Source organism: Sycon ciliatum, chromosome 1 (assembly GCF_964019385.1).
Source record: "Sycon ciliatum chromosome 1, ocSycCili1.1, whole genome shotgun sequence".
Lineage (NCBI taxonomy): Eukaryota > Metazoa > Porifera > Calcarea > Leucosolenida > Sycettidae > Sycon > Sycon ciliatum.
Genome location: NC_088643.1, coordinates 46,199,595 through 46,226,201, shown reverse-complemented (window position 1 = coordinate 46,226,201; position 26,607 = coordinate 46,199,595). Strand labels below are relative to the sequence as shown.

Here is a 26,607-nt window from a genome sequence, read left to right as displayed (position 1 = left end):
CTCTTTGGAGGTTGGCGAGGTTTGCCTAATCTTTACTTGATTGCGATGCCGGTATGTCCTCTCAATAATTAGAAGAAAGAGAGCTGATGATCGCTTCATTGCTGAGCAGAAGTAACAATCAACTCTCCTCATGTCCTCAGTGCCAAAGGCAGACGACTGCAATTCCACAACGCTCATTTCACGATGATGGAAACAATAATCGTGTACTAGTACACACTTGGACCATTTGGTCATCCCTATTCTAGCCGCTAGTCCGTCCAGCAAGCAGATATTGACTATTACGATAAGGACAACTGCGTGAACGAGGGCTCGCCCAGCAAATACAATTCAAGTCGTGACTCCAGTCAAGAATTAGGGTCTTTACTCGAGAACTTCACAAATACAGGCCAAGGCACCCCACAAAACTGATAGATGGCATGAACGAAAGACAAATAGGCTAAAGTGTCCCAAGTGATTGAAAACAGCAGATCTACCAAATAAGACAGCTACATGTGCCTAAACAACAATTCCCATACAGTAGAGAGTAGTATCAGGCAGAATGAAAGCCTTGGAAGTGCACAAATACAGCCACGACCGCCACAAAAATTGGACGACCGCCACAAAAAAATTCTCATTGCTCTACCTCCTTGAAGGGTGAAAGTTACCAGTTATCCTATAGCGATGTCAGTTTATGCCTGTTGGAACCCCCCACAGCCCGCACGAAATACCTTTCAAATAATTCCAGGATGCAATTGCAGCTCCAGACAGGAGGAAGAAGAACACAGTGAAAAATAACGGCAACGATGCCCAAACTCTCGGGAAACGGCTGAAGTCTTCCTGAAGATGTTAACATTGAATAGCCATCGATTACCAGCGTGGTTTGGTGACTTTAGAACTGTTTTGAGACTTAGAACGAAGCGATATCTCAAATTTGATGGAATTGTTACCTGTCAAATGCGTGGGCGAGCAGGCCAGCTGACTGCTTATGCATGAACAATGCATGAGCATGCATTGATTTTTCATGGTTCACGTGCAGAAAACTAAGTTGCCGCGATCCAAGTGCAGCTAACAGCCGTGCTTGGTGACCATCCCGGTCCGATATGCCAGCGATTCATAATACTGATGCTGGTTATTCATGATACAGGCATAACTAGCAATTAGCATGGGGAAAAACTGCCCTTGTTTCTATGGTGGGTATCCATGGATACAAGGGACTACAAAAGGAGACAGAGCTTCACTGGCTTCAGTCAGACACGAGTCAGAGACTGAGCTATGATGACAGACTGAGAGGAAGAGAGATATGGAGAGGGGGGGGGGGGGGGGGGGGCACGAGAGAGAGAGCAGCAGCAGGGTCTGATCATTGGCACACACATACACCCACACACACCGAGCATTTCAGCAATGTAGTGAAATGCATGATTGTATTGAAATCCGATCGCATGAGTCAAGTTTGTGTCCGTCCTGCACTACAAAGTAACTCACTACTAATACTACTAACGTAGTGCTACAGATCTGGGCTGCACAGTGCAGAGCACGCGGCATGACATTGAGTCATTGACTCACATGATCGGATTTCATTCAGCTGCACTGTCCATTTTGCACACATTCTCTAGTATAGGTGGGAACAGCAGGGTTGAATGGAAATGAAAATTGTCATCCAGTTACAGTGACCAGTGATGTGGTTGTCGTTGCTGCTGCTGCTGTTGTTGTTTGTTGTTGTCGTTGTTTGTTGTTGTTGGTGTTGTTCGTGATGGTGGAGGGGAGCAGTGAAAACAAACAAAAAGCGGGTAAACCGTAGCTAAAAGTTACAGCAATGCACAAGTATTTCATAGAAGAAAAGGGTGACCCTGTAACTAAGTAATTTGCAGAGAATAACTATTATAGCCACACATGCAAGAGAGGTCGGTCCAATGTTATAGTATAATAAGTATAGTCATGGGTGCGCCTTAGATACTGCCCATAGCTGTATTTAAAAAAACCTGCTGCAATCCCGTTTTCATCACTCTATAATTCGTCATCTGCGTAAATGTCGGCTTCCATGATGGGATTCACCGGAACTTCCGTAAGATAGCCATTTATAAACTCAATAAAATGTCCAGTCAACGTTCGGCTGAGAACCATGATATTGTTTGCTAATACAGATAATTCGGCAAAAGCACTGAGATACAGTGTGCACGGTCATGTATGGCATGGCTTCAAGCAATTCGGTGGTGCACAGAGCCAGTGATCACGGTCATGGTGAGTTGTGCACTGATACACTGCTACACTGTCTGCTGCAGTCAATGATGGATAGCAGTAACAACACACGGTCCCTGCTCACCGAAACAACAACACAACAGCGGTGACAATCCACATACACTTCTTGTACATGGCTGCATCATGTCTCCCGTACGCCTACTTCAAGGCGAATCCCGGCCGGCGGCAGGTGGCACATTCATACAGTGTCGGCACACAGGAGTTCAGCACCGACAAACGGGAGTTCATCACATGCCCGCAGCACTTAGCAGTGATGAGTTCAGCTGCATCGCCGCCACTCATTCTCAAACTCATCCAGAGCCGGTAGTGAGGCCTAGCCATGTAGGATGCATAGCCTGCTCAAGATTGCCCATTGATTGTCAGCAAGCAGGGCAATTCCAACCAACTCTGCAAGGGCCTGCCTTTTTTATACTTGCTAGCCATTGGGTGAGTCTCACCACATTCGACTTGTGCTTCACGGGCACTCCCAGCCTTTCGATACGGCAGTTGATTGGAGTCATTGACTGGGTACAGATTCACGTCTCTGAGCCCAGAGTGAGGTGAGGTACTACGCAGCAATCAGATCCATCAACTCTGCACGTTCAACTGCAAAACAAAAAGGGAAAAAAGAAGGGCATAACCGACCACAAGTTACACTAACGCACTGCTAGCTTGTCCTATATTCTCCAGCACAACCAGCAGGCAGCTTCTCGTATCCACTTGGCCAAGTTTCTCACTGTTTACACAGCATGGCTAACAAAAACGAAAACTCCAAACAGATTTCTCTCCATCACCTGATTACCTGACAACAGTTTCCACACCGGAGAGTGGACATCAATGTTCAGAGCATGAAAATTCAAGTAGAATCGCATCTGAAAGATTCCAATATGTGCACATACGATTATCCGAACATCAAGTACACGTATCCGAACGCAACCTGCAGCACCTTTCAAATGGTGTACTGGATGCATGGCGGGTTGTTGTCAAAACGTCTCTCTCTCTCTCTCTCTCTCTCTCTCTCACACACGCACTCACACACTTACACACGCACGCACGCACACACACACGTACATATTCAAGTGCAATGGCTATCATACCAGGTGTAGTCGCTGTTTTCAAGCATTCCTGAAGGTATTTGCGATTGTGAGCAATGAGAAAGCGCTGGCAGCTACGAATAGTACCTGCAAGAAAAAGCAAGACATTACGGATTAAGGGTTAGTCACTTTGACACACACACACACACACACACACACACACACACACACACACACACACACACACACACACACACACACACACACACACACACACACACACACACCATTGGACGCCCATCGCCGGAGGCGATGATAGCGATGCTACAGCAGAAGCCATAGCAACTTGTGCTGGGATTGCACCATTCAACAGCTTGCAAGATTGAAGAATTGGCCGCCACTATTCAGCCTGGTCTACACCACACAGCTATGAAGTGGCTTTTTCTGGCCAGTGAATCCCTACTTTTTGGTCTCTTTTTTTTCCCGCACACACATCACACCACATACTCCGGCATGCACTGGCTGTTGGTAACCACCCAGGAGAATGAAAGAAAAGTCAGGAAGAGTCTGAGAAAGAGAAGAAAGGCGTGTGTGACCATAATCGTCGGGAATCGAACCCGCAACCTGTCGATTGGAAATCGCTGCACATACCACTGCACCATATGGGACACACACACACACACACACACACACACACACACACACACACACACACACACACACACACACACACCATTGGACGCCCATCGCCGGAGGCGATGATAGCGATGCTACAGCAGAAGCCATAGCAACTTGTGCTGGGATTGCACCATTCAACAGCTTGCAAGGCTGAAGAATTGGCCGCCACTATTCAGCCTGGTCTACGCCACACAGATATGAAGGGGCTTTTCCTGGCCAGTGAATCCCTACTTTTTGGTCTTTTTTTCCCGCACACACATCACACCACATACTCCGGCATGCACTGGCTGTTGGTAACCACCCAGAAGAATGAAAGAAAAGTCAGGAAGAGTCTGAGAAAGAGAAGAAAGACGTGTGTGACCATAATCGTCGGGAATCGAACCCGCGACCTGTCGATTGGAAATCGCTGCACATACCACTGAACCATATGGGACACACACACATACACACACACACACACACACACACACACACACACACACACACCACACACACACACACACACACACACACACACACACACACACTAACACACACACTAACACGCACACCTGGGATGTCACAGGGTGATACGAAGTGGTTCGACCAAAGGGAGCCATACTTCAGAGGGTGTCAGGGGAAACTTCCCCTTTAAAGTTTAAAAGTTGGTTTCACCAGAGCAGCTCCCAGGGCATCTCAATCAAGCTGTGATTTAGATGAATAGGGTGGACTACCTCGGACAAAAGGTGGTATGACCATGGTCGTACCGTCTGTGACACACCCCCCCCCCCCCCCCCCGCGGTGACACGCAACAAGCTATTCTTGTGAGTAAAGGTGGAGGGGGAGCACAGGGGAAAGAGAGAGAGAGAGAGAGAGAGAGTGAGAGAGAGAGAGAGGGGAGGGGGGAGGGAGGGAGCAGACAAAGAGAACCATACCTCCCAGATGTAACACCTTGATGCTGCACTCAATATCCCGGAGTTTCTTCATCAACGGAAGAGCAGAGAGCAGGAGCTTGTAGTAGCCGCGAGAAATACGGATTATGGCAATGTTTGTTTGTACATTCAGGTATTTCACTGCAAGGGAGTGCAACACGACAAGAGGAACCCGCATCAAACAGCGCTGATGAGTGTCAGCTTTTGAAACTGCCCAGCATTGGGGAACAGTACACAAGAAACATAACAATCTTGCTACGGACAACAAGCATGCCTTGACACAAAGAAGACATTTACTGGCGGCGGCTGTCATCATTCAATACAAGTGCTACACACTATTAGTATTAGAGTACACGCTGGCATAGAGCACACCATGATTATTCAATACAAGCATTACACACTATTAGTGCAGTACACGCTGGCATAGAGCACACCATGATTATTCAATACAAGTACTACACACTACAGTATAGAGCATACCATGCAGGGATCTCAAGACGCATCCCAGACCATAATCACCGTGAAGACATTGCACTGCCTTGCGCAGCTCCTCCACCATGCGCTTGCTGCTCAGCTGTTCGTCGTGCTGGCGGCCACCACCACTGTCACTGTCGCCGCTGTAGCTCAGCTCCACGGTTGCATACCTACATGTACACGTACACACACACACGTACACACACACACGTACACACACATGATTGTACAACCACACACACACAGATCATACACACATGAAGTGGAAGAGCGGAGTAAAACACCACATCCCAACATGACACAAGCTATCAAGGGAACTAGGCTGAAGTGTATGTTGACACTCAGAGTTTCATGGCTATCCACCAATCCTCAGACAACAAACGATTGATTGAATATGATGTACAAGACACATTGGTGGGAGCAAAAGGAGGCACCCTGTGTGTCAAGCATGCCTCTTGTGCTGATTCTGTACACAGTACTACGATCCTGGGACCATTCTAAAAGCTGCTTCCATGCTAATAGTGCGTGCATGGACTTCAAGGCCGTACAAGAACATGTTTGTGTGGGACAACCCAACCGTTCAGAAATCTCAGGGATTGAATTCATGCGGGTGTCATTTGACCGACCCGTTATAAGGACATGTACCTTACGGAAGCTCGAATGTGAGCACACTTGCTATGAATACACAATCATCCAGGTCAAATTGGCTCTGGCAGCCCCACACCTAAAGTAGCACATGTAGATCTGCCACTGACTAACTGACTACATGTCCCAAGCAAACAAATTGTTCTATGGCATAACCTACGAATCGCCATTGTCTTTCTATTGCGCCGCGATGTGGCAATTTCAAGGAATCCAAAGGCTACACTACACATGCGGTACGTCTGTGCTCAAACTGTGACATATGCGGAGTGATCAGGGCACTACACTATATTCCCAACAACTAGCTTTCAGTGTTTCAGCCTGATGAGGGGCTCTGCCAGGAAATTTGGTGAATGTTGAAGTTCTTGCAGTGAACAGACCACTCTGTGTGTGATAAATGGAGAGGCTGTTGTGATGTACGCCATATTGCCTAATGCTATCAATGCATCAAAAAAAGTTTTTTTAGTAGTCTGTTGTCGTCGCTTGATCTCTCATTAGCCGTGTGCTTCCTTGTTATCTCCTTTTCACCTCCCTCTCTTCATTTCATACCCACCGCCCCAGTAAAATATCGAATCAGGATCCATCTACTATCGGGGGGCTTCAAATAAAAATTAATATGAATCAATGGATGAATTCATTATGGTAGTTTGAGGGAGTTGAAAAGTAAAAGAAAGTATTATGTTTCGTTTTTCTGTAAATGTTTCACTCGTCTCGCACGCACATTCAAAATCCCCTACTGTTCCTTACCTGTGCTTCAGTCGAACCATTTCGGATCATCCACGAACAACACTACTCTCCGAGTGCTGATAATTTGGCTACTGAGCTCCGCTTTCAGCAAATGAATAATTAATAATTTATATTTTGAAAACTGTGAAAACCGGCCCAGCTATGCGCTATAGCGCTAGCTCAGATCATGTTTATCACATGCAGGAAACCTCTTTTTTGCGTTGATGACGTCACAACTCGAGGCCCTCCCGTAGATCCTGTACAAGGCTGTAGACCACAGTCAGTGTAGTGTTTGGGAGATCTTCCTCCATGCCTCCAGCCATGCGCCAGTCCAGGCTCCACCTTCACGCACGGTCGGTATTACACAAACTTCTCTCGCCAGTACAGTGGATACGGATGTCAACTCGCTGTCGGAAAAGTTTGTTCATCGCCGAGTTTGTAGAGAGTACAACAGGGAGTCGACAATAATATTTAGTACCAAATAAATGTACTGCGACCGCACTCAATAGGACAAGTAAAGCGGAATCGACATGGAAACTTCATTCGTGCAGTATCAAAACAGTGTGGAAACTAAGTGTAATAACAACGATGAAAAGTAAGAAGGAATGGTGAAGAGAACTATAAGTATGGATCTCTTCACCATTCCTGCTCTTCAATATGTCGATTCAGCTTGTCCTTTTGATTGCTGTCATAAAATTGTTGTCTCCTCGCCGTCTCACCAAAATACTACACTGATGTTTGCTCACAGGCATTGAACTGAATACTAAGTTTAACAAAATAAGCGGCAACGAGCTGAACACAAGCTACATTCCGGAATTCCCATGCTCCATGGAATGCTGGCTTTGTAGTAATTGTACTATAACGGGACGGTAAGACCATTGGACAATGCGGCGGTCTAACCACGCAACAAGTTCACAATAACCACCCAACTTGTGAGGCTCAATTTTATCAAGGATAAGAAATAAATGGGAAGCTGAAGCCTGGGAATGTAGCTTGTGTTCGGCTCGATGAATCGATGACGCTCACCGGCCTCTGTGGAATTATCACTAATATCCACGAACCTTCCAAGTAAGTTGGAAGGCCGTTGGTTAGCGCTATCGAGCAATGCTCAAGCTCACTTTCATGCCATGGAATGCCTCAGTACTCCTTGTCAGCCTGGCCAGTGCTAAATTGTCTACGTCTGACTGTTCAAAATCTGGTCTAGTTGGTGGACTCTAGCACATACATGTAACTAACTTGTGCTCCACTGTTTCCATGTTTTCACTTTAGTATTTCCTTGGCTCACCATCTGAGTTCCTATTGGATTCGTCAATGGATATCACCAAGACTTCATAACCATGATAACCCCGGGTTGCAGCCAACAGGAAACTACAACTTGTACAATATGTAGCTTCCAGTGCACCGTACCTGAGCTGAACGGTCCGGTGGACCTCCAACCGTCCAGGATAATCATACTTCATGCTGTCAGAAAGCAAGTACACTGTGCATGGATACAATTACACTGTATAACGGCCTTGTTAATATGCCGTGTTATACAATCACCCCGGTCACTAAGTGTATTCCTAAGCCTATGGTGTTCATGCATGATCAGATTGTTACTTCAGCAAAAATAAATAAAGGGCAGCTGTTCTACAATGCCAGACTTGGAAGGTGAAACACAAACTGGGAAGGCGAGGAGAGCAATGCATGCTTTAAAAAAAGAACTCTCCAAATCAGGTATTGGAATGATGTCCATGGAGGTGAGAAAGAGGAGGGAAGGCTTCCCTGTCAGAACAATAACTGTTTCTCTGTAATCACTACATTTGTGTCTTGTATTAACAAGAGTACATAACCCCCCGTACTCTTGGTATTAATAAGAGGTAACTACATTGTAACTGTTAGGCTAGCGGTGACTGGTAGTTGTACGAGTCCGGTAGACGCAGTGTACATGGTATCGATGGCTCACATTAGCACCTCATTATGTCCAGGATAATGTACAAATTGGCACCAAAATCATGATTTCCACTGAAAATGAAAACTATACAAGAGAGAGAGAGAGAGAGAGAAAGAGAGAGAGAGAGAGAGAGAGAGAGAGAGGGGGGGGGGGGGGAGGAAGCTGTGTTACAACTCCGAGTTTCACGTAGTCACGATCATCAACCACCTGCTCTTGATATTCGAGCAGTGGAGCACGCTACTTGTATGATTACGGAAAGTGAAAACTCAACGAGGATTGCTTCCTGAAAACTTACAAGGTAACATTCGCCTACCGGTACGCGGTATCACCGTTACCAGTGAAGTCAGTTGAAGAAACCCTCATAGCCCGCACCATAATTGCACGTTGTGTACGTGTATCTATTCTTGGTAAATGGGGAGGAGGGGGGGGGGGGGGGGAGGTACTTTGTAGACAGTATAGTCATGTACCTAGTATAGTAGTAATCCCGAAACAGCTAGCATGGTTGTCCGGAAATGATAATTTAGTTTATCTACAAGTACAGTCATGTAACTTCGAGAGTTCGAGTATACATGTATGTACATGTACATGTATACAGTGTACATGCATTTTTAACCATGTCGTGGCAAGAGTAAAGATCCCGGGAGCTTACGTGTACATGAGTCAATTGTACACACGCATGTACGTGTACGTGACTGTACATTTACATGTACAATGTACACTACATGTACAGTGTATCTTACTGATAAAAGCCACGTACACGTACATGTACATGTACGTGTACGTGGGCAAGGGACAGGCTATGAATCAAAGAAAAAAGACGAATAAAAGCTCTAACTCTGTTCCCTCCTCCATTCACTTCGTTGACTCTCTCATAACCTTTTATTGTGCATACTTTTCCCCGTAATCCCCAGTTATCTACCCCCCCCCCCCCCCTGCGTATTTTCCGTAATCTTTTGTTTTTGTGGAGCGCTTGGGTTGCAATGAAGCCGAGACCCTATGGTCGGTCAAGCTGCCCCTGCCTCTCCCCCACTGTGACTCCTGCCATTCCATATGTCTCATCGCTGCCTTGCTGCTTTGTGCCGTCAAATGGTGTGTGTTTTTTTGTAAAAAAAATAAATAAATAAATAAACCATGTACATGTATGCGAAACATCGGCAGCCATATGTTTCTCGACACCCTCATAATTATCATTAGATTTTTGAGCAATCCCAAATCTTTCTAGTACTCCAATGGTACTATTGGTAGGTGAAAGATGAGTGGGAAATGCTGGCGAGCAGACAGTTCTTCCCTAGCACTGCACAGTCAAAACTCATTTGCTTTCGCTTGTAAGAGCAACAATCATCAAGTTCATTGGACAGTTGGTGCAGTGCCAGGGGAAACAAAAAGTATGTCTGTTCGCCAACGCCCACTACTGACCTACGATGTTGGAGGACACCTCACCCCTCTTATACATGTACAGTACCTGCATACTAACTACACTGTAGTAACTACATTGTACTTCTGAAGTAGTTAGTAGACAAAAGGAAAGACAGCCCATAGTAAATTCTGGTGGTGGGGCAGGAGGTGTGGGAAGAGGTCTCTTTTTTCATTCAGCTCGACATATGACTGCAGTGCTCATCTACTCTCCTCAATCGCCTTCTTGCCTCCCCACTCAAAAGCTGGGACTCCTGGGATGTCGGGAAATGATCTTCGCTCAAATTGAAATCGAACCCGAAACCGCATGTTTTGAAGGCCAACACTTTTTAAAAATAACCATTCCGCCAACACCGTACCCCATTCACATGCAATACGAGGCAAACACATTGTGTACACGAGTCATGACTCAGTAGGTAATACCTGTTCAGTTAGGGGTGACTAATCCGTTGGTCCCTCAGCTTCCAAGAGTGCTGAATATCATAGGCAGAGAATAGAACTACGTATTAGCAGACTCAGCGGAGGACGTTCGGGTTCGTTGTAACTCGCAAAGCAATTCAGACCACTTCAGATATCTGACGATTGCCTCGCGGCGTGAAACTCGGAGTTACAACGAACCTGAACGTCCTCCGCTGAGCTTGCTGACAGTTCTATACTCTGTCTATAAGAGTATGTACTCCTTTCGGTATTGTGATGAGGTTGGCCTTGCGATTGACCGCAGTTCTTTGCCACTCTGAACTTCATGAAAACTCTCATTGCTGGATCAGATGATTGTCAGGCTCGCATTCCTGGGGGGGGGGGGGGGGGGGGGGGTAATAGTCAAAGTGTACATCGCACATGAGTTCCAATTCATCAAAACCAGCAATAGCACCCTACAGATGTACTTGCTACACAAGAAGGTACGTCCGCCACGTCACCGCTAAGCAAGTTGTTTCTCCACTTCTGCCTGTCGCGGTGTCAGCGTAAGCGATCAACTTTGTTGAAGGATGGCGATCAGTCAGGACCGGGAAGCTTCCCATTATGTCAACTCCATTTTAAAGGCATTAAGCTGCATGGTCGGAGGAAGTCGTGGGAAGCTTCCCTCCGGTGTTTCGCATTCTCCTCCAGATTGATAAGCATGCGTCCTTTGCTTGGTGGCCTGGAGTAGGATGTGCCCAGGCAGCTGTCATATCGTTCAATTCGCCGTACGCCCCAAACCCGTATAGGCTATCTTACAATGTGCATTTTGGTTCTAGCATTTCAGCGATGCACTATTTCCGGCGGTTTTCACAACACACCTGCTTCTCCTGAAGAGGACAAAAGCAGCTCGCATGCCACATGTACCACCTTTTGGCAATGAAAGCTGGTGGCGGCACACACCGAACGTGTCGTTTCAGTGCATTGATCGTGGTCGTGCTTGCTGAGGGTTAGGCGTTGGGGGCTACCAGAAGGAATGGTGAATTTCGAGTCGACTCCAGGCGCTGTCTAGTTAGTAGTACCCTCACCGACAACAACATTTTGATACGAAAAATCGAGACTTGATGGAAACAGATCAGATCGTAGGCTTGGTTCAATCGTGCCTGGCATACAAAAACCAAAATCTTGACAAGAATTAGATAAGATAGACTCCATCCACAAAAAAGGTTTCTGACTTAGCGATTATCGCTCGTGTGCGTAATTTCTAGTTCAGCAAAGATGTTCTGTCAAAGGTGGTTGGACGTTGACTTGAGCACCCGGGTCTACTCCCGAGTGAATACCGCCAGATAAGGCCTGCATTGATTATCAGTCCGATGTGTACATGTATTTAATTAAACTGTAGTATGTTGTTACTCTCCATTCCATACTTTCCACATTCCGAAGTGTTATTTGAGTGCCATATTGTTACCAGGAAAGAACGGCTGGTCGCGAGGCTCAAAGGGAAAGAAAGCGTGCTGCTGACCAACCGCCCCAAAATACTCCAGAAGTAATTATTCAGCAGAATTGCAAAGGACCGGAATGATGTACAATCATGTACATGGCATTGCGATGCTTGCATGCCACTAACGGACTTATGGTGCATTCTCTCTGAGGTGATTTCATTTAATAGTATTTACGTTATTTACCAAGACAGCGTTTGCCTAGCATACATACATGTACATGTACATGTACATGTACAATCATGATATAATCCAAAACTGGTAAACCAGTATTAGATAAACCTTGTTGTAGTTCACGCAATTGTTAGATTGACAGCATGAAACAAGGAGGAGGACACTGTGTTCGAAAACAGTGACCTTACTACAACATTCCGCGGTTGGCAGAGCCCCGGTCCCTGCGGACCATTTGAACCATTATGGGTATCGCACCCGGTTCTGACCCTCGTTATGCTAGGGGGTTAGGAGACTACTCCTGATGTCGTCTTGTTGTCTTCGCTCTTTTTTAACTTCTATAAAAACTTCTTTTTCTTTTTCTGTTTACAGCTGACGAGCTGAGAGAAGGACGCCATGGGCGGAAGTTGGAAAGAAAAAGAAAAAGAAGTTTTCATAGTTATAGAAAAGAGCGAAGAAAACAAGACGACATCAGGAGTAGTCTCCTAACCCCCTAGCATAATGAGGGTCAGAACCGGGTGCGATACCCATATTATGGTTCAAATGGTCCGCAGGACCGGGGTTCTGCCAACCGTGGAAGGTTGTAGTAAGGTCACTGTTTTCGAACACAGTGTCCTCCACCTTGTTTCATGCTGTCAATGTAACAATTGCATGTACAATCATGTACATGTATGTATGCAACAGTAAATTTCAAAGTCAAGAACTGCAATTTTCACAGGAAGGTGGCCAAATGCACTGTCTGCATGCACGTATGCTTCTAAATAATTATAATACAGTCATGTACATGTACAATGTACAACCCATGGCAAGCCGATATTTTAGCTATTTATCTTTAAAAGTACATGTACTTTGTTTGTCAATGGTCAGGTACAATCCGAGCATTCTCACAAAACGACACAGTAACAGTGCGCAGGCGTGTACATGTGTGTGTGTGTGTGTGTGTGTGTGTGCGTGCGTGTGTGTGTGTGTCAGTGTATGTGTGTGTGTGTCAGTGTGTGTGTGTGTGTGTCTGACTGTGTCACGTGTATGTGTGTGTGTGTGTGTGTGTGTGTGCGCGTGTGTATGTGTGTGTGTGTGTGTGTGTGTGTGTGCGCGTATATGTGTGTGTGTTGATCACTGTCTGCAGTGATGGATCCTCGTCACTCGGTAGGGTCGATCCGAGAGAGCTGTACCCCTCCCCCCCCCCCCCCCCCCCCCGATGCGGAGACTGGCGGGTTCACATCCCTGTGTAGGGCAACTTCCCCGTGTCATGTCTCGTGCACTGCCAAGGACACCGTCAACTCCACCTCACCATCATGATACCACTGGATCACCATCGTCAAGCCTCAAGGTCCAATGCTGCAAAGTGCTTCCAACCGTTACATGGGAACGGACACACATTCGCTTCTGCGACTCCGGACACGCGAATGCGACATACATTTATACAGCAGCCTCAGGCAAACGTCTTTGCGATGGCATGATCAGTCTGTGCCCCGGAAACTGGACACGGGACAGAGCTAGAGCATCGTCGGCGATGGCATAATTATTCCTTTTTGGCAATAACGTTAGAAGCTGATATATCCCTGTACTAAGTTGAGCACCACGCTTTTCCTGGTTAGCACAGCTAGGTTCCGCCGAGAGTTGAGAGTTGACACTGCTGTTCTGCACTTGTTCACATCTATCTACATGTATGTACTAATGATAGTAATGACTATTGTAGTCTCCTGGTCTCCCTGACCAGTCACCTGGTTCCTCATGTCCCAGTGACACTTTCATCAAAAGTCAGGCACAATCAAAAGCTTTATACCTGCCGTCCCAGAAAAGGCTGCATCCGCACCATCATTCTCACAGTCCGGCTCACCCTGCATCTGTACGAGCTCGTACTACGCAGTTTCGCAGATGTTGCCTGGCCCAAGGCAGTGCAACGCAAAGCGGGTCTCTGTCTCCTAGTCTCTGTCTCCGAAGTCCAGGTCTGCCAGGCATAACTAGTATGACTACATCATGTAGTACAGTGATGATGTCTGACTGGCGATGACCCTGCACTGTCTTTGTCTACTACATGTAGATCTACATGATATTCTGGGCTACTCGGGTCGGGACTCGGGTGGCCTGCGTCGCAAGCCCAGCCCTAATTGCTAACGGTACACCGTTCCATTTCCGTGTTATCATTTTGAGGAATGCGTGTCCTCATATTCATAACATAAGTGCGAGATACGATCGCTCAATTATTATTTCCAATGCTAGCTGCTGCTGAGTGCTGGTGCCACAGTGCGTCACGTGAACCGACGTTGAAGAGGGATTTATCGCCCGACTCCTGTCGTCCTGAGACTGAGTCTGATCTGCATCTGACATCGACACAGCACACGCGGACACATGTCCAGGGTGCTGGAGAAGGTCCCGATTCGGACTCAGTTTTGCATAGTGTCGTTGCATTGACCTCGTTTGTGCGTCACTGCATCATTCTGCCTTCTGCCAGTTCTGGTCTTGTCAAGCTTCATGGATGTTCTGACCTGATGCATCGGCATGCTGGGTGATGGGATTTATTGACTTTATTCCGGCTGCAGCAGTGCAGGCGCATGTGATCATGGTGATACACATGTCCCACTACTACTGCCGGACTGGTGCTAGTGGCGTAGATCTACCTGCCACTACTGCACTGTAGTCTGGCTGCTGAGCTGTGTGAGTCTGTGACTATGCATTATTGCATATGCATGCAAGTGGCGACCCATTCAAGCAGCGTCACCAGACCCGGACCAAAGGCATCGTGGTCCTGCATTACTGCGTCTGCACCGGAGCAACACTAGTCACTAGCAAGGGTAGACTTACTGTACTGGCTGCCTGCGCCGGAACAGCACGAGAGTTCCGATCAAGGATCGGCCTACAGTCCGCTGCCACGCTAAGGCCTGGCGGATAAACTCAAGGAAGTCAACACAGCTGTCCCTAGGTCCCTGCTCTCGCTCCCTTCACTACATTAATAATAGTCACTCGGCAGGCAGCAGTACCGGCCATGATTCTGTCATAGCACTCCAAATCTAAGAAAACCAGCGGCAGAAAGGTGTCCCTGACGTACCCCCGTGTAGACCTACAAGCTAGTATTGACTATTGCATCTGACCGAGCTAGAAATTGTCAACCAGTTCGCAGGAGTTGCGAGAAAAACGTAGTAGTACTGCTAGTTCCTTGCTCGATGAGAGGAAGGTCCTTGTAAAGACCTCGTCTTCCCTTCCTGACCAATGTTCCGAAATCCGCACAAGCAATTGTGCTGAGCCGGTGGATGCACGGACGAGCCGGGTTCACACCTAGAGCACTGTGAAGTGCACCCACACCCAAAGTCTTGGACTGCAGCTTTGTGGCACAACCCGCGTAGGCTGAGTCGTCGCTATTTGGCGGCGCTCAGCCACCTGAGCAGCACCGAGCAAGCTGGCTCGCCGAGTTGCCATCGGCGTGGTGGTGATCGGGCTGTCCGGCAGGGACGCTGGTGAGGAAGGTGTAGGAAAGTCGTGCCTGTGCACGCGTCTCGTCAACCCAGGTGTTGATCAGTACGACGCAGTGGGTGAAGCACATTCGTCCGTGTACACGCATCGCGAATTTCAGCAGAACATCATCAATGGAGATCATTTCCTCTTCTATGGGACAGGTGAGCGAAGGCTGCCTGGTGTGACGGTGGATTTGCAGGTCGTTGAGCACACGGAGATACTGGATGGGGGAAAGGATGGCAAGGTGGCTAGCCCCAAACCCTTCTCTCCACCAGGCCTCAGACGCTACAGCGACCGGGCGCTGGCGACGAAGCTGAGCTCGGCGGGGAAGAAAGTCTACTCCAACCATGCCCGCACATCACGGGGCATCACACAGCAGCCGCACGCCAGCTTCCCGGGCGAGTTTCGCCCCACGCACTACATTCTGGTCATGGACCCGACGGCGTCGTCGAACAGTCAGCAACGGCAGCGTGCGCTGATAGCTCTGCTGTGCAGCTCGCTGGGCAGTAACACGCGTAAGGCCGTGATAGCCGTGAGCAAGTGTGACCGGCTGAGCGCGGACAAGATAGCCACCATGGAGCGCGAGAACGAGCACCTGAGCAAGATGCTGCAAGTGCCGGTGATGTGTGTGTCGGCGAGCAAGAACATCAACATCAACGAACTGGTGCTGCTCCTGTCCACGCGCGGCCGCGGCAGAACCTTCCGCGGTGGACCGCCGTATGCCGACACGGAGCTTGCCATGAAACGGCAAACTGACGACGCCAAGGTGGCACTGACGAGTTTGCTAAGGCAGCGGGTCACCGTATTCGAGGTGGAATGGAAGTCCGTGCAAGCCGAGCTCAATCAAGAGCAGCCGTTCTACGTGACGTGCTATTTGGCCGGTGTGCAAACAGCACGCACTCTCTTCCAGGAACGCCTGCTGGAGATCAAACTGGACGCGGTCAAGGCCATTGTCAAGGAAGAAGCACGGCAGAGCAACAACAGCGAGTACGGTGCTCTGGCCGCCAGCCTCCTGATGGAGAAAGCAAGAGACATTGAGCAGTCACTCAGTTCCCATCCGGAGTTTGCGTAAGTCATGAGAATAATATGTGTATAAGTGGGAGGATCAGGAGCGGAGGGGGGGGGGGGGGGGGGCACAGTGAGAACAAGGAACATGGCTTACAGTTTCACATAGATTCTTCCAAATGTTATCATGTTGTAGAAAGCCCGTCATCGTGGCCGTGATGTTCGTATTCTCCTTGAATGGAGCTGGGTATGTGTGTCTTGAGGCATGGTGTGTGCTGGTGTGGTGTCAGTGTTCTCACTGAGCCTATTCACACTACCAGCAAGTGATATCCTAAAACTGAGTCTTTTTATCGTCAAATTGGTACTTGAGGCTAACATGGCTTTTCAGGTGATATGAGTTCATATGGTCGGAGATTTACATGGCCACGAACCCACTGACTGTATGGCACAATGCTCTTGACTACAGGCAGAAACCAGCTGGTGCATGGCCCCCGGTCTTGCAACGGTATGAACAGATGAGACCATGGGTTTGCAGGATGTAGGGTACCAACTTGTACAGGGGCGTAGCACCCGCTACGACTGGTACGACCATGGCCGTACCACTTTTCGAAAAGTGTGGTCCGTCCGGAACGTGCAAAACCGTAATAAAAAATCAGGATCCATCGATGCATATGCGCATCATCAGACTTTGACCTTTTTCTAGACTCGTAGGTCTACGCTCGTACTCGTACTCGTAGATCTGCCATGCATCTGTGCATGTCCATGCACGTCTCTTCTGACCGTGAAATAATTCTATGACTATATAAACTGTGCCAGAAGTGTGCCAGAAGTTCCCAGAACGCAGAATTTTGTGTCTTTTTTTACAAAATTTTCCCGCGGGAAGTCCCCCGTACCCCCTCCAAAACGGCCTTCAGTCGTACCACTTCCCAAACCCCTCCTACGCCCCTGTTGTACTACTGAAAGTCTTGTCACGGCGGTGACTTACATGTGCCCAGGGTTATACAACTCGGAGTACTCAGTAGCATAACCAACTTACAGTAAATACTGCTAAGCCTGGCACCAGTGGGATACTCATGTTGTGGTAAAGTCCCGTTGCCTCCCCGATTGGCGGCACTTAGCCGAAAGCAGAAACAAATCGTCTGATGATATGCTGTGGATATGTCATAATCATTGTAAGATTGGTAGTTGACTCATGTCTGGTAGGAGTCGAGAAGCTACCAGTATATGGCTATGATGGCATGGTACTCAGCACTCATTACACAGAGCCTCAACAGCACCAATACACACATCCACACACACGTGATTATGGCCAGATCACCCCAGCACTAGCACTGAGTTGTGGGGGTACCAACACAAATCAGGCTGCAAGCAGTCTTAGCTCACATCGACTGCACAATTTGTTGAAGTGCTCATGCCCCTAATCATTCAGCATCATGCTCCTTGCAGCATCTTCCTTTGCATCAAATGTCCGTGCGTGGTGGTGATCTGCGGGTTATTAGCATTAGAAACTACACCTGCATGACTACTACTTGTCGTCAAGTGGCCTGACACGTGTGACAGATGCAATGTTGAGATGTGCAGTCCAGCAATGAGCAGCATCGCAGTGCACCTGTTCATACATCACGTAGACTACTGTTTAGAAAATCCCCACCCGTTTCCTTGAATACATGTACCAGCATGACCAATACTATTCGTATACCAAATATGTTGCCTGATGATTACATTTTGAATTTTTGGGCGTGAACATCCGAGTTGCAACAAACTAGCCGGCTTGACCTACTGTTTCATCGCATGCACAAGTGCATGACTGCACAATGTTCTACTGTTTCATCGCATGCACTCGCGCATGACTGCACAATGTCCACGTCACCTTTATTTCAGGCAAGGCACACTGATGATTCTGAGCACTGAGTTCAGTACAGGATGCTGAGTATTACGACTCGTATACTGAAATTCCTACACGTGTAGGCAAGCACACCCCTCACCGGATTGTTTGCTACCATGCATGTAGCGATTCACGCTTGTGAGGCTTTTAATTTGTCACGGTTGCATTCAAAAACTTGCCCATGGCGTACTCCGAGTGGCACTGACAATCTCAGTAAACAATGAAAGTAGTTGTGATACTAAGCACCTGCTGCCAGTAGTGAACCGACTTTCCTGAAACTCAGAGTTGCCACAAGCTAGTCTTGGTCCACTGCTGTAGCCCATACACTAATGGCACATGACTGCACAAATGATAATGTCACGTTTCTTTCAAGCAAAGCAATACTGAGCACTCAGTGAGCACTGAGCTTACAGGATACTGAGTACTGGCATGCTGCACTTGCTACAAGTGTAAACAAGCACACCACTCATCTGATAGATTGCTACACTGCATGTGGTCACTCACACTCAGTGGGAATTTTAAGTTTGTTGCAGTCCAAAACATGCCCGTACCGGGCTCACTCACTGGCACTCTAGACAATGGTAGTCATCATGATGTTAAGCACCTGCTGCCAGTAGTGAACCCCTTTGAGTCCCTAACTGTCATGACTTTTCTGTGTGTTTGGTTAGCCTGCATAATGGTGATATTCAAGTTTTTGCTGTATACAGTTTCAGAAGTGTGTTGGCGGGGCAGTGTTCTAGTATGTACTACTGTACCAGGCGATGGTGAACCTATGAAAGTGAATGTTTGCAGTTATGTCCAGTCGAAGCGGGAAAAAGAAAGTTTGTGTGTCGTTGTGATAGTACTCCGAGTGTTCTTACCCATGCTCAATCACCAGCCAGCTGATAGGTCAGTGTGAGAGAAACCCACCAAGCAAAAGAATAACAACTAGTGAAGGCATGTGAAGGCAGCCATCAAGGCTGAGGCGGCGATAACCACAATTGTATATGACATTATAGTGTACGAGATACTTACAGTACATTGGGTGTGAAGGAGTGGATGATCCGGAGTAGCAACGCAGTTTCTCTCTCTTCCTTCTACGGTGTGCGCAAACTCTACCTGAAGAACGTGGTGTGATCAAGTTCCACTGGCATACCATGACAGTCTTGTTGCAGGTGCAGGTGCAGGTGTACGTTATATAGTGTGCATGTATAGTGGAGCGGCATACCAATTATATGGGCTTCAGGATGCCATGGGCAGCGCATTCCAGACCAGAAGTAACTTGCAATTGGTAGGGCAGAGAAAACTAAAAGGGGAGTTGTGTGATTCTCCCAGAAAGTTGAAGAATAGAAGCAAAACTGTGCATTCTGGACGTAATCAAACCTTAGTGCACAGCTACGCTTGTGATTTTCAAAGGGGTGGCTGAAACATGAAATGGGTTCGGTGTGTGGGGGGTGGGGGGTAGGAGCTGGTGTGAATGTTGTCATGATTATGTACCAGCACTGCTGTGATGGAATCACTTCAGTGTGCTGACTGTGGGTGGGAAACCAAAAATGAAGAAAAACGGGTAGAGACTGTCAAAGTGCTTCAAGTATAGTTTGTCTGTATAAGATGTACCGGCAGATAGTATCATTCTATACATTCTACCGGGACACATATGTACACGGGTGCATGCAGTTCACGTGTAGCATGAACTCACATAGTATGACACCACATACGTAGCAAACATGCTGCGACTTGAGAATATCTCTGTTTTCATTTCGTTTGGTCTACTGCAGCAACGCCAAGGAAGACATCATTAGCCCGTACATGAAAGTGTCGCGAGATCAGTTGACGGAAACCCTGGGCCTCGACCCCAGTACCATCAACACTGTAGAAGAAGGAGGTTATGTGTAAGTCATTCCAAACTGACAACTCTCTCTCTCTCTCTCTCTCTCTCTCTCTCTCTCCACTACTTTACACGGACACAGGTGTCAATCCACGCGTGGACCGTCACACTTCATTTGCCACCAAAAGGTTGCTTTAAAAGAATATGTACATGTCTCCACAACCACAAGCAAGTTAGGCAAGGGAACAGGACAAGCGACCAAACCATGTGACTGTATGGTATTCATGAACACAGGAGACATGAACACAGGAGACATGAACACAGGAGACATGAATACAGGAGACAAGAGTGCATGGTGCTGTAAGTATACAAATTTTCGGCCCATTCAAATTTCGGCCTCCCAGGACTAAAACCCATTTGGGCCGCATCAATTTTTCGGCCTGTACTGCTGCCGCCTGTATACACCGTCACACTGAACGTTGCAAAACAAAATTTCGGCCGCAACCAATTTCGGCCAAACATGACCAGGCTGACAATAGCCGAAAATAAATAAATATGCGCCGAATATTTGTTGACTTACAGGAATACAGTAGGCAAGATGCTGTTTTCCTGTAGCTTTGAAGTTACGGGGAAACAGCCTCTTGTCTCCTGAAAATATTCACGCACCGGGCGATCACCGGACAGAATACCGTATTTCCACAAATAGTAGGCCGGTCTACTATTTTTTCAACCTCGTCCTAACCCGGCCTTATAATCGAGGACGGTCTTGTATTCGAGGACGGTCTTTTATTCTTTCAACCCAGTTTGACCCCCGGTCTTCTATTTCTCGCCACACAGTTTTACCCCCGTTCTTCCATTTTCTTCTACACAGTTTGAGCACGGTCTTCTATTTTTTCCCACAGTTTGAGCACGGTCTTCTATTTTTAACACAAGAACAAAGACTCATTTAGTAGGCCCGGTCTTCTAATCGGAGACGGTCTTTTATTTTTTCAATCGCCCCCTGCCCCGGCCTTGTATACGAGGAAGGCGTTGTATACGAGGACGGCCTTTTATTTGCGGAAATACGGTATGTATACCACTCTGGACCCGGGTGCGTAGAGCTATTCATCAGCGGCGAGTCTGTCCAGACTGGCATAGCCTTGATCGTGTTGTACGGTATCATAGTTAATGTCCCAAGCATTTATAGAAAACCTGCTTCAAGCAGATTCAGTTGGATCATGAGAGAACTGGATTAACGAGGAGAGGATAGGCAAGGTCTCGCTCTTACTGTACTATGATGCTAAGTTTCTCCGGGAACAATCATTTCACTGTCATTGGGGTTGGCTTGAGTGTTGCACGCTTGCACTATCCAGGGTCAACACAATTTACACAATTTACACAATTTACACAATTTACACAGTTTACACAATTTACACAATTTACACAATTTACACAATTTACACAATTTACACAATTTACACAATTTACACAGTTTACACAATTTACACAATTTACACAATTTACACAATTTACACAATTTACACAGTTTACACTATTTACAAAAAAAAAGAAAAAAAGTTTACACTATTTACACAATTTACACAATTTACACAGTTTACACAGTTTACACAATTTACACAATTTACACAATTTACACAATTTACACAGTTTACACAATTTACACAATTTACATCTCACTTTGTACATGTATAGTGTGGTGTCCAGAATCAAACAGTGACCAGAGCTTTCACTCCTAGATGTTGTGTGTGTGTGTGTGTGTGCGCGTGTGTGTGTGCGTGTGTGTGTGCGTGCGTGCGTGCACGTATGTGTATGTGTGTGCTATCTGCTCTTTATATCTTCCATAGGCAATTTGTTCGGAATGGCTCTGACCCCAAGAACAGGCCGGGCAGGAAGACGTCTACTGCGACTACTTCTCTCCACTCAGAGCCTATCCCGCCTCGTCGTTCTCCATACGAAATGCGACGTCCGCATGCTCCTCCTCAAATGCCCGGCAATACTGGTGGCGGAAATACCAGGAATATTGAGACAAGCCCACCAAGTCACTCCCTGACCAGCATGAACCTTGACTCGCCGCGCCCGGAGTTACGTGGCGGTCCCAGCTACGAACAGCACCACCGAACACTGTCCAGTAGTAGTAGCAGCGGTGCTTCCACCGTCGACCGCGCACCGAGTCCAAACACCTACAGGGCTAGCGAGAACACACGGCAGTCGCCGGAGATGACGGCTCTGTACGGTGGCAGTGGTGGCAACACGGCGGCGGGAGCTAGTACAGCCAGCACAGCTACCTATGGCAGTGCAGCGAGTCCAGCTACCTATGGCAGTGCAGCGAGTCCAGCTACCTATGGCAGTACAGCGAGTCCAGCTACCTATGGCAGTGCAGCGAGTCCAGCTACCTATGGCAGTGCAGCCAGCACAGCTACCTATGGCAGTACAGCGAGTTCAGCTACATATGGCAGTGCAACGAGTCCAGCTGCCCCAGATAGCCACTCACGCACTCATTCCCTGAGCAGCACCTCACAACCGTCACAGCCGCCCTCAACCATGTATGGCTCATCTAGCACTCCGGGCAAGATGCCAAGAAGCGCACCCAAGAACAGCTGGGGCTCAGCTACACTTCCTGCTAATATGCACGGTCCAGGCAGCAAGCCTGCAAGGTAGTTGAGCTCTTGTCCATTCACTCATAGCCACATGTACTGGCACAACTGTACACTCATGTTTCCTCATGTTTGTAAGGTGGTCATGCCTGTGGTTCATCCAACAGGCGGCAGGTGATCATTGAGATATTGTCTTCAACTCTGGAGAGCTACCATCGGTCTTGTGTTTTGCGTTCGACAGTCGCAAGAACATGGATGAGGTCACATACGTAACTTTCCGACTACAGCACACGATGCATGATGCGTAAATTATACTTTATTGTGATAGCCAGTGTGAAATACGAAAGTTCTAATTCAGATTATCCTCCTGCTGTTGCTGCTGTTTTTTTCTATTTTCCAGGTTTACTGGATCTTTACCAAGGCCAAGGTCACCGAGTGCTGCTAGTGATAATAAAAAGAGACCTATGCCATATGAAAACAGGACACTGCCACGGTCCCTAGCGTCTGGGCCCAACCAGGAATCAACACGCCCCATGCCCAGTCCCCGTCCTTCTGTAGAGGACGAGGTGAGACAGCAGCAAGAGAAGGATGCGGAAGACCACTACATAGAGTTCACAGGTGAAGGCAAGGCCAGGGAGCCTGACGGCTACGATGACGACAGCAAGATCTACGAGGATGTCAGCGACGAGGAGGGCGTCATGAATAAAGACGTGGAGGCGGAGACCGAGGATGGAAACTGTGTTTACATTGTGCCCAACAGTGCGAGGCGAGGGGAAGCTACGCGTTCAGGACATGACAGTGACATCTACGATGACTTAGATTTTGCCGAGGAGCAACTGGCCATCGATCCTTACAGTGAGTTCAGCAAAACACTTGCCGAGTGTGATGAAGAAGACGATGGCAGTGATCCGTATGCGCGCTGCAAGATCCGAGGACCGTCCCTCAGGAAGCAGACATTAAGTGCTGGTTACTCGACAGTAATTACACAGCCGGTGCCAAGCAGCCAATATGGAACTACGAACCGAAGCAATAGTGAAGCAGATGATGTCCATCATGACAGTGACGAGTTTGAAGGTGACTATAGCGTTCCTGGGGAGCTTTCGTCGCCGTACGACACACCACTCCCGTTCGATCAAACTGAAAGTCAGTATGGGCAGCCTGTGCCAGGCTACAGCACAACTCGGCAAGACGGTGAAGTAGCTACGCTAGCCAGGCGCTTACCTCTGTCAAGCACAGGCTCAGCAGAGCGCAATTCTAGCGGATATGACAATCGGGAGCTGGTCTTGGCAGAGGCAAGAGCCAGACATCATGCTCTTGCCAGCGAACAACAGGCTGCCGCTGCTGGTGTTCTGCCAGTTAACTACTCAGCCGATCAGGCAGCTATCACCAACGTGGCTGAAGACGTAGGTGGAGAGGAGGAGGAAACTCCATACGATGACGTTGAATTTGATGCCGAGAGCCTGTACATGAATGTGACTGAATGGATCGAGTCCGGTGGTGGTGCACTGCATACCGAGAGGGGAAATCCCCCTGTCTTGCCCAATGCCGTCCCCAGGTATCCCAAACCTGCTCCGCGTGGTTCAACTATGCCCGGCAGGAAAACTACGTCTGGTGGTCTTAAGTCTCCACCGCCACTGCCTGGTGAGGGAGATGCCATGTCCCCCAGCACACAAAGTCCCCCGCTGCCGGGTGAGGGTAATGCCTCGATATCTATGTCACCACCAAACAGATCGGGTGAATATGGAGAAGAATGCCCGCCACCTCTGCCAGATAACACTGCTGCTGGTGTGCCTCCACCGCTGCCACCCGATGGCCAGCATGGTGAGGAGGAGAGTTGGCCTCGCACTCAGTCGCAACGAAGACCAAAGGGCCCGCCACCTCTGCCAGGAGACGAGAGGCTACCACACGAACGCGTGATGTCCTCACCGCCACCGTTGCCTGAACAAGATAGTGACGGAAGTAGCATGCCGCTGCCACCACCACCGCCACCACTGCTACCTGAACAAGAAGACTTTCCACCGCCTCCACCTCCACCGGATGATGGTGACACAGTGCACCAGCAGCAATGGCTCAGCAATGCAGCAGTACCCCCACCTCTGCCTTGTGACACCAATGCTCCACCTCCTCTACCAGATGACTGCAATGCTCCCCCTCTACTACCAGCTGCCTCCTCTGGTCCTCCACCTCTGCCCGGGGAGGACTATCACGGACCACCACCACTTCCTGGAGAAGACAACAAGGCTCCACTATTGCCTCCAGATCCTGACAACAATCAATCCACACTGCAAGTTAGTGCAAGTGACGGCTCCCAATCTAAAGCAAGACCGATCGCACCTAGTGCAAGGCTTCAACAGCCACTTCTTGCCACAGCTCCCAGACGAAGACCACGAGCAGCAACATCACCACCACCATTACCCCCCAGCGAAGATGGCCGACCCGCAACGGTCGCTGCTGCTGCTGCTGCTGCAGGGAGACGGACAGCCGGACCACCAGTGCGCCTCCGACACACAACACCAGAAATCAGCGCAGTTCCTCCGCCATTGCCCGGCGAGAATGGAACGGACAGAGTGCACCCAAGGAGCGCTTCGGTGAGTGAGGCTCCGCAATCCATGGGCCATTCTACATCTTCTCTGCCGGCCAGCAAAAGGCTTCCCATTCGCAGTACACCTCGGGGAGGAGGAAGTGCTGGTGGCCCACCACCACTACCTGGTGAAGAGCAGCCTCAAATACCGGCATTACCCAGGGGAAGGGATAGTCAGCCACCCAAAGCTAGACCGGGAACACTGCCTAGGTCTAGAGCGAGCTAACACGTTGATGAAACCAGTTGTAACGCCGACCGCATCCATCTACTTGTCAGTGGCATACAGTGACCTCATCCTCTGCTTGTCACTGCACATTTTGTAGGAGCGGAACTGGATATCAATGCACGCTCGTGTGATGATGCGGCGGCCATTCTTCGAGAAAGGGAGAGATTGGTCACGGCAACCATTCACCACTGACTGCAGTGCTTGTTTAATAACAGTTAATGCTTACCACGTGCAGTGCAGTAGCACTGCCACAGCTGGCCTTGTCTGCACCGTGTGCTTTGTGCTACGTGACTTTCATCAAATTGTCAACGAACCGTTTATGCCTGCCATTGTATCCATCAATGCAACAACTGTCTTCTGTTTATTTGGCATTTTCGTTTCTATGTTTTAAAGCACCACAATCATGAGTCACCCTTGACACATCAGAACTGATAGATTTACAGTGGCTTGATAAATTACACACCGTTCGCACTCGCTGTAACCATGAACTACTAATAAGATTGTCCTGCATTTGGACTGGCAAGTCAGCATTGCTCGTTTACCGTTTCGACGTGATAACTCACAGTGACAAACACGCACACACACACACACACACACGCACACGCACACACACAAACACACACGAACACACACGCACACACACACGCACACACACACACACGCACACACCAGCAATTCACTTGCTTAGTGTTAACTCGGGCCACAACCCTGGCCGACTGTACCTGTACGTCTATCACCACTTCTCTATGCCGGATATACTGCAAACTGCCAGATTATCTTTTATTTTACCTGGCAAGCTTCTGCCAACAAAACGCACTGTCAAATGTCAGACTGCACATTCAAATGTCAAAACGCAATAATGAGGTTCTGTTCTACGTGGAACGTAGAGAACATGTGTCTGAGTTTAATAGAGGCTACGGCTTCACATGTTTTGAGTCCAGATTTCTATGCGAAGATGAGGTTCT

The 26,607-nt window shown here is 48.2% G+C and overlaps 2 protein-coding genes across 2 annotated transcripts; one reads left to right on the top strand and one right to left on the bottom strand.

Annotated features, from left to right (window-relative positions):
* Positions 1–1,612: 1,612 nt before the first annotated feature.
* Positions 1,613–6,837, bottom strand: LOC135828783 (ribonuclease P/MRP protein subunit POP5-like). Its single transcript, XM_065341219.1, has 5 exons — positions 6,701–6,837; positions 5,318–5,481; positions 4,841–4,978; positions 3,312–3,395; positions 1,613–2,820 (listed from the first exon to the last, which is right to left on the bottom strand). The coding sequence occupies exons 1-5, from the start codon at positions 6,718–6,720 to the stop codon at positions 2,783–2,785; spliced, it is 444 nt and encodes a 147-aa protein (XP_065197291.1). The 5' UTR covers positions 6,721–6,837; the 3' UTR covers positions 1,613–2,782.
* A 4,523-nt stretch (positions 6,838–11,360) lies between these two features.
* Positions 11,361–26,533, top strand: LOC135804869 (uncharacterized). The gene is made up of 5 exons (XM_065318844.1): positions 11,361–11,430; positions 15,478–16,612; positions 20,192–20,305; positions 22,086–22,895; positions 23,236–26,533. Exons 1-5 carry the CDS (start codon positions 11,361–11,363, stop codon positions 25,640–25,642), a joined length of 4,536 nt encoding a protein of 1,511 aa, XP_065174916.1. The 3' UTR covers positions 25,643–26,533.
* Positions 26,534–26,607: the final 74 nt, after the last annotated feature.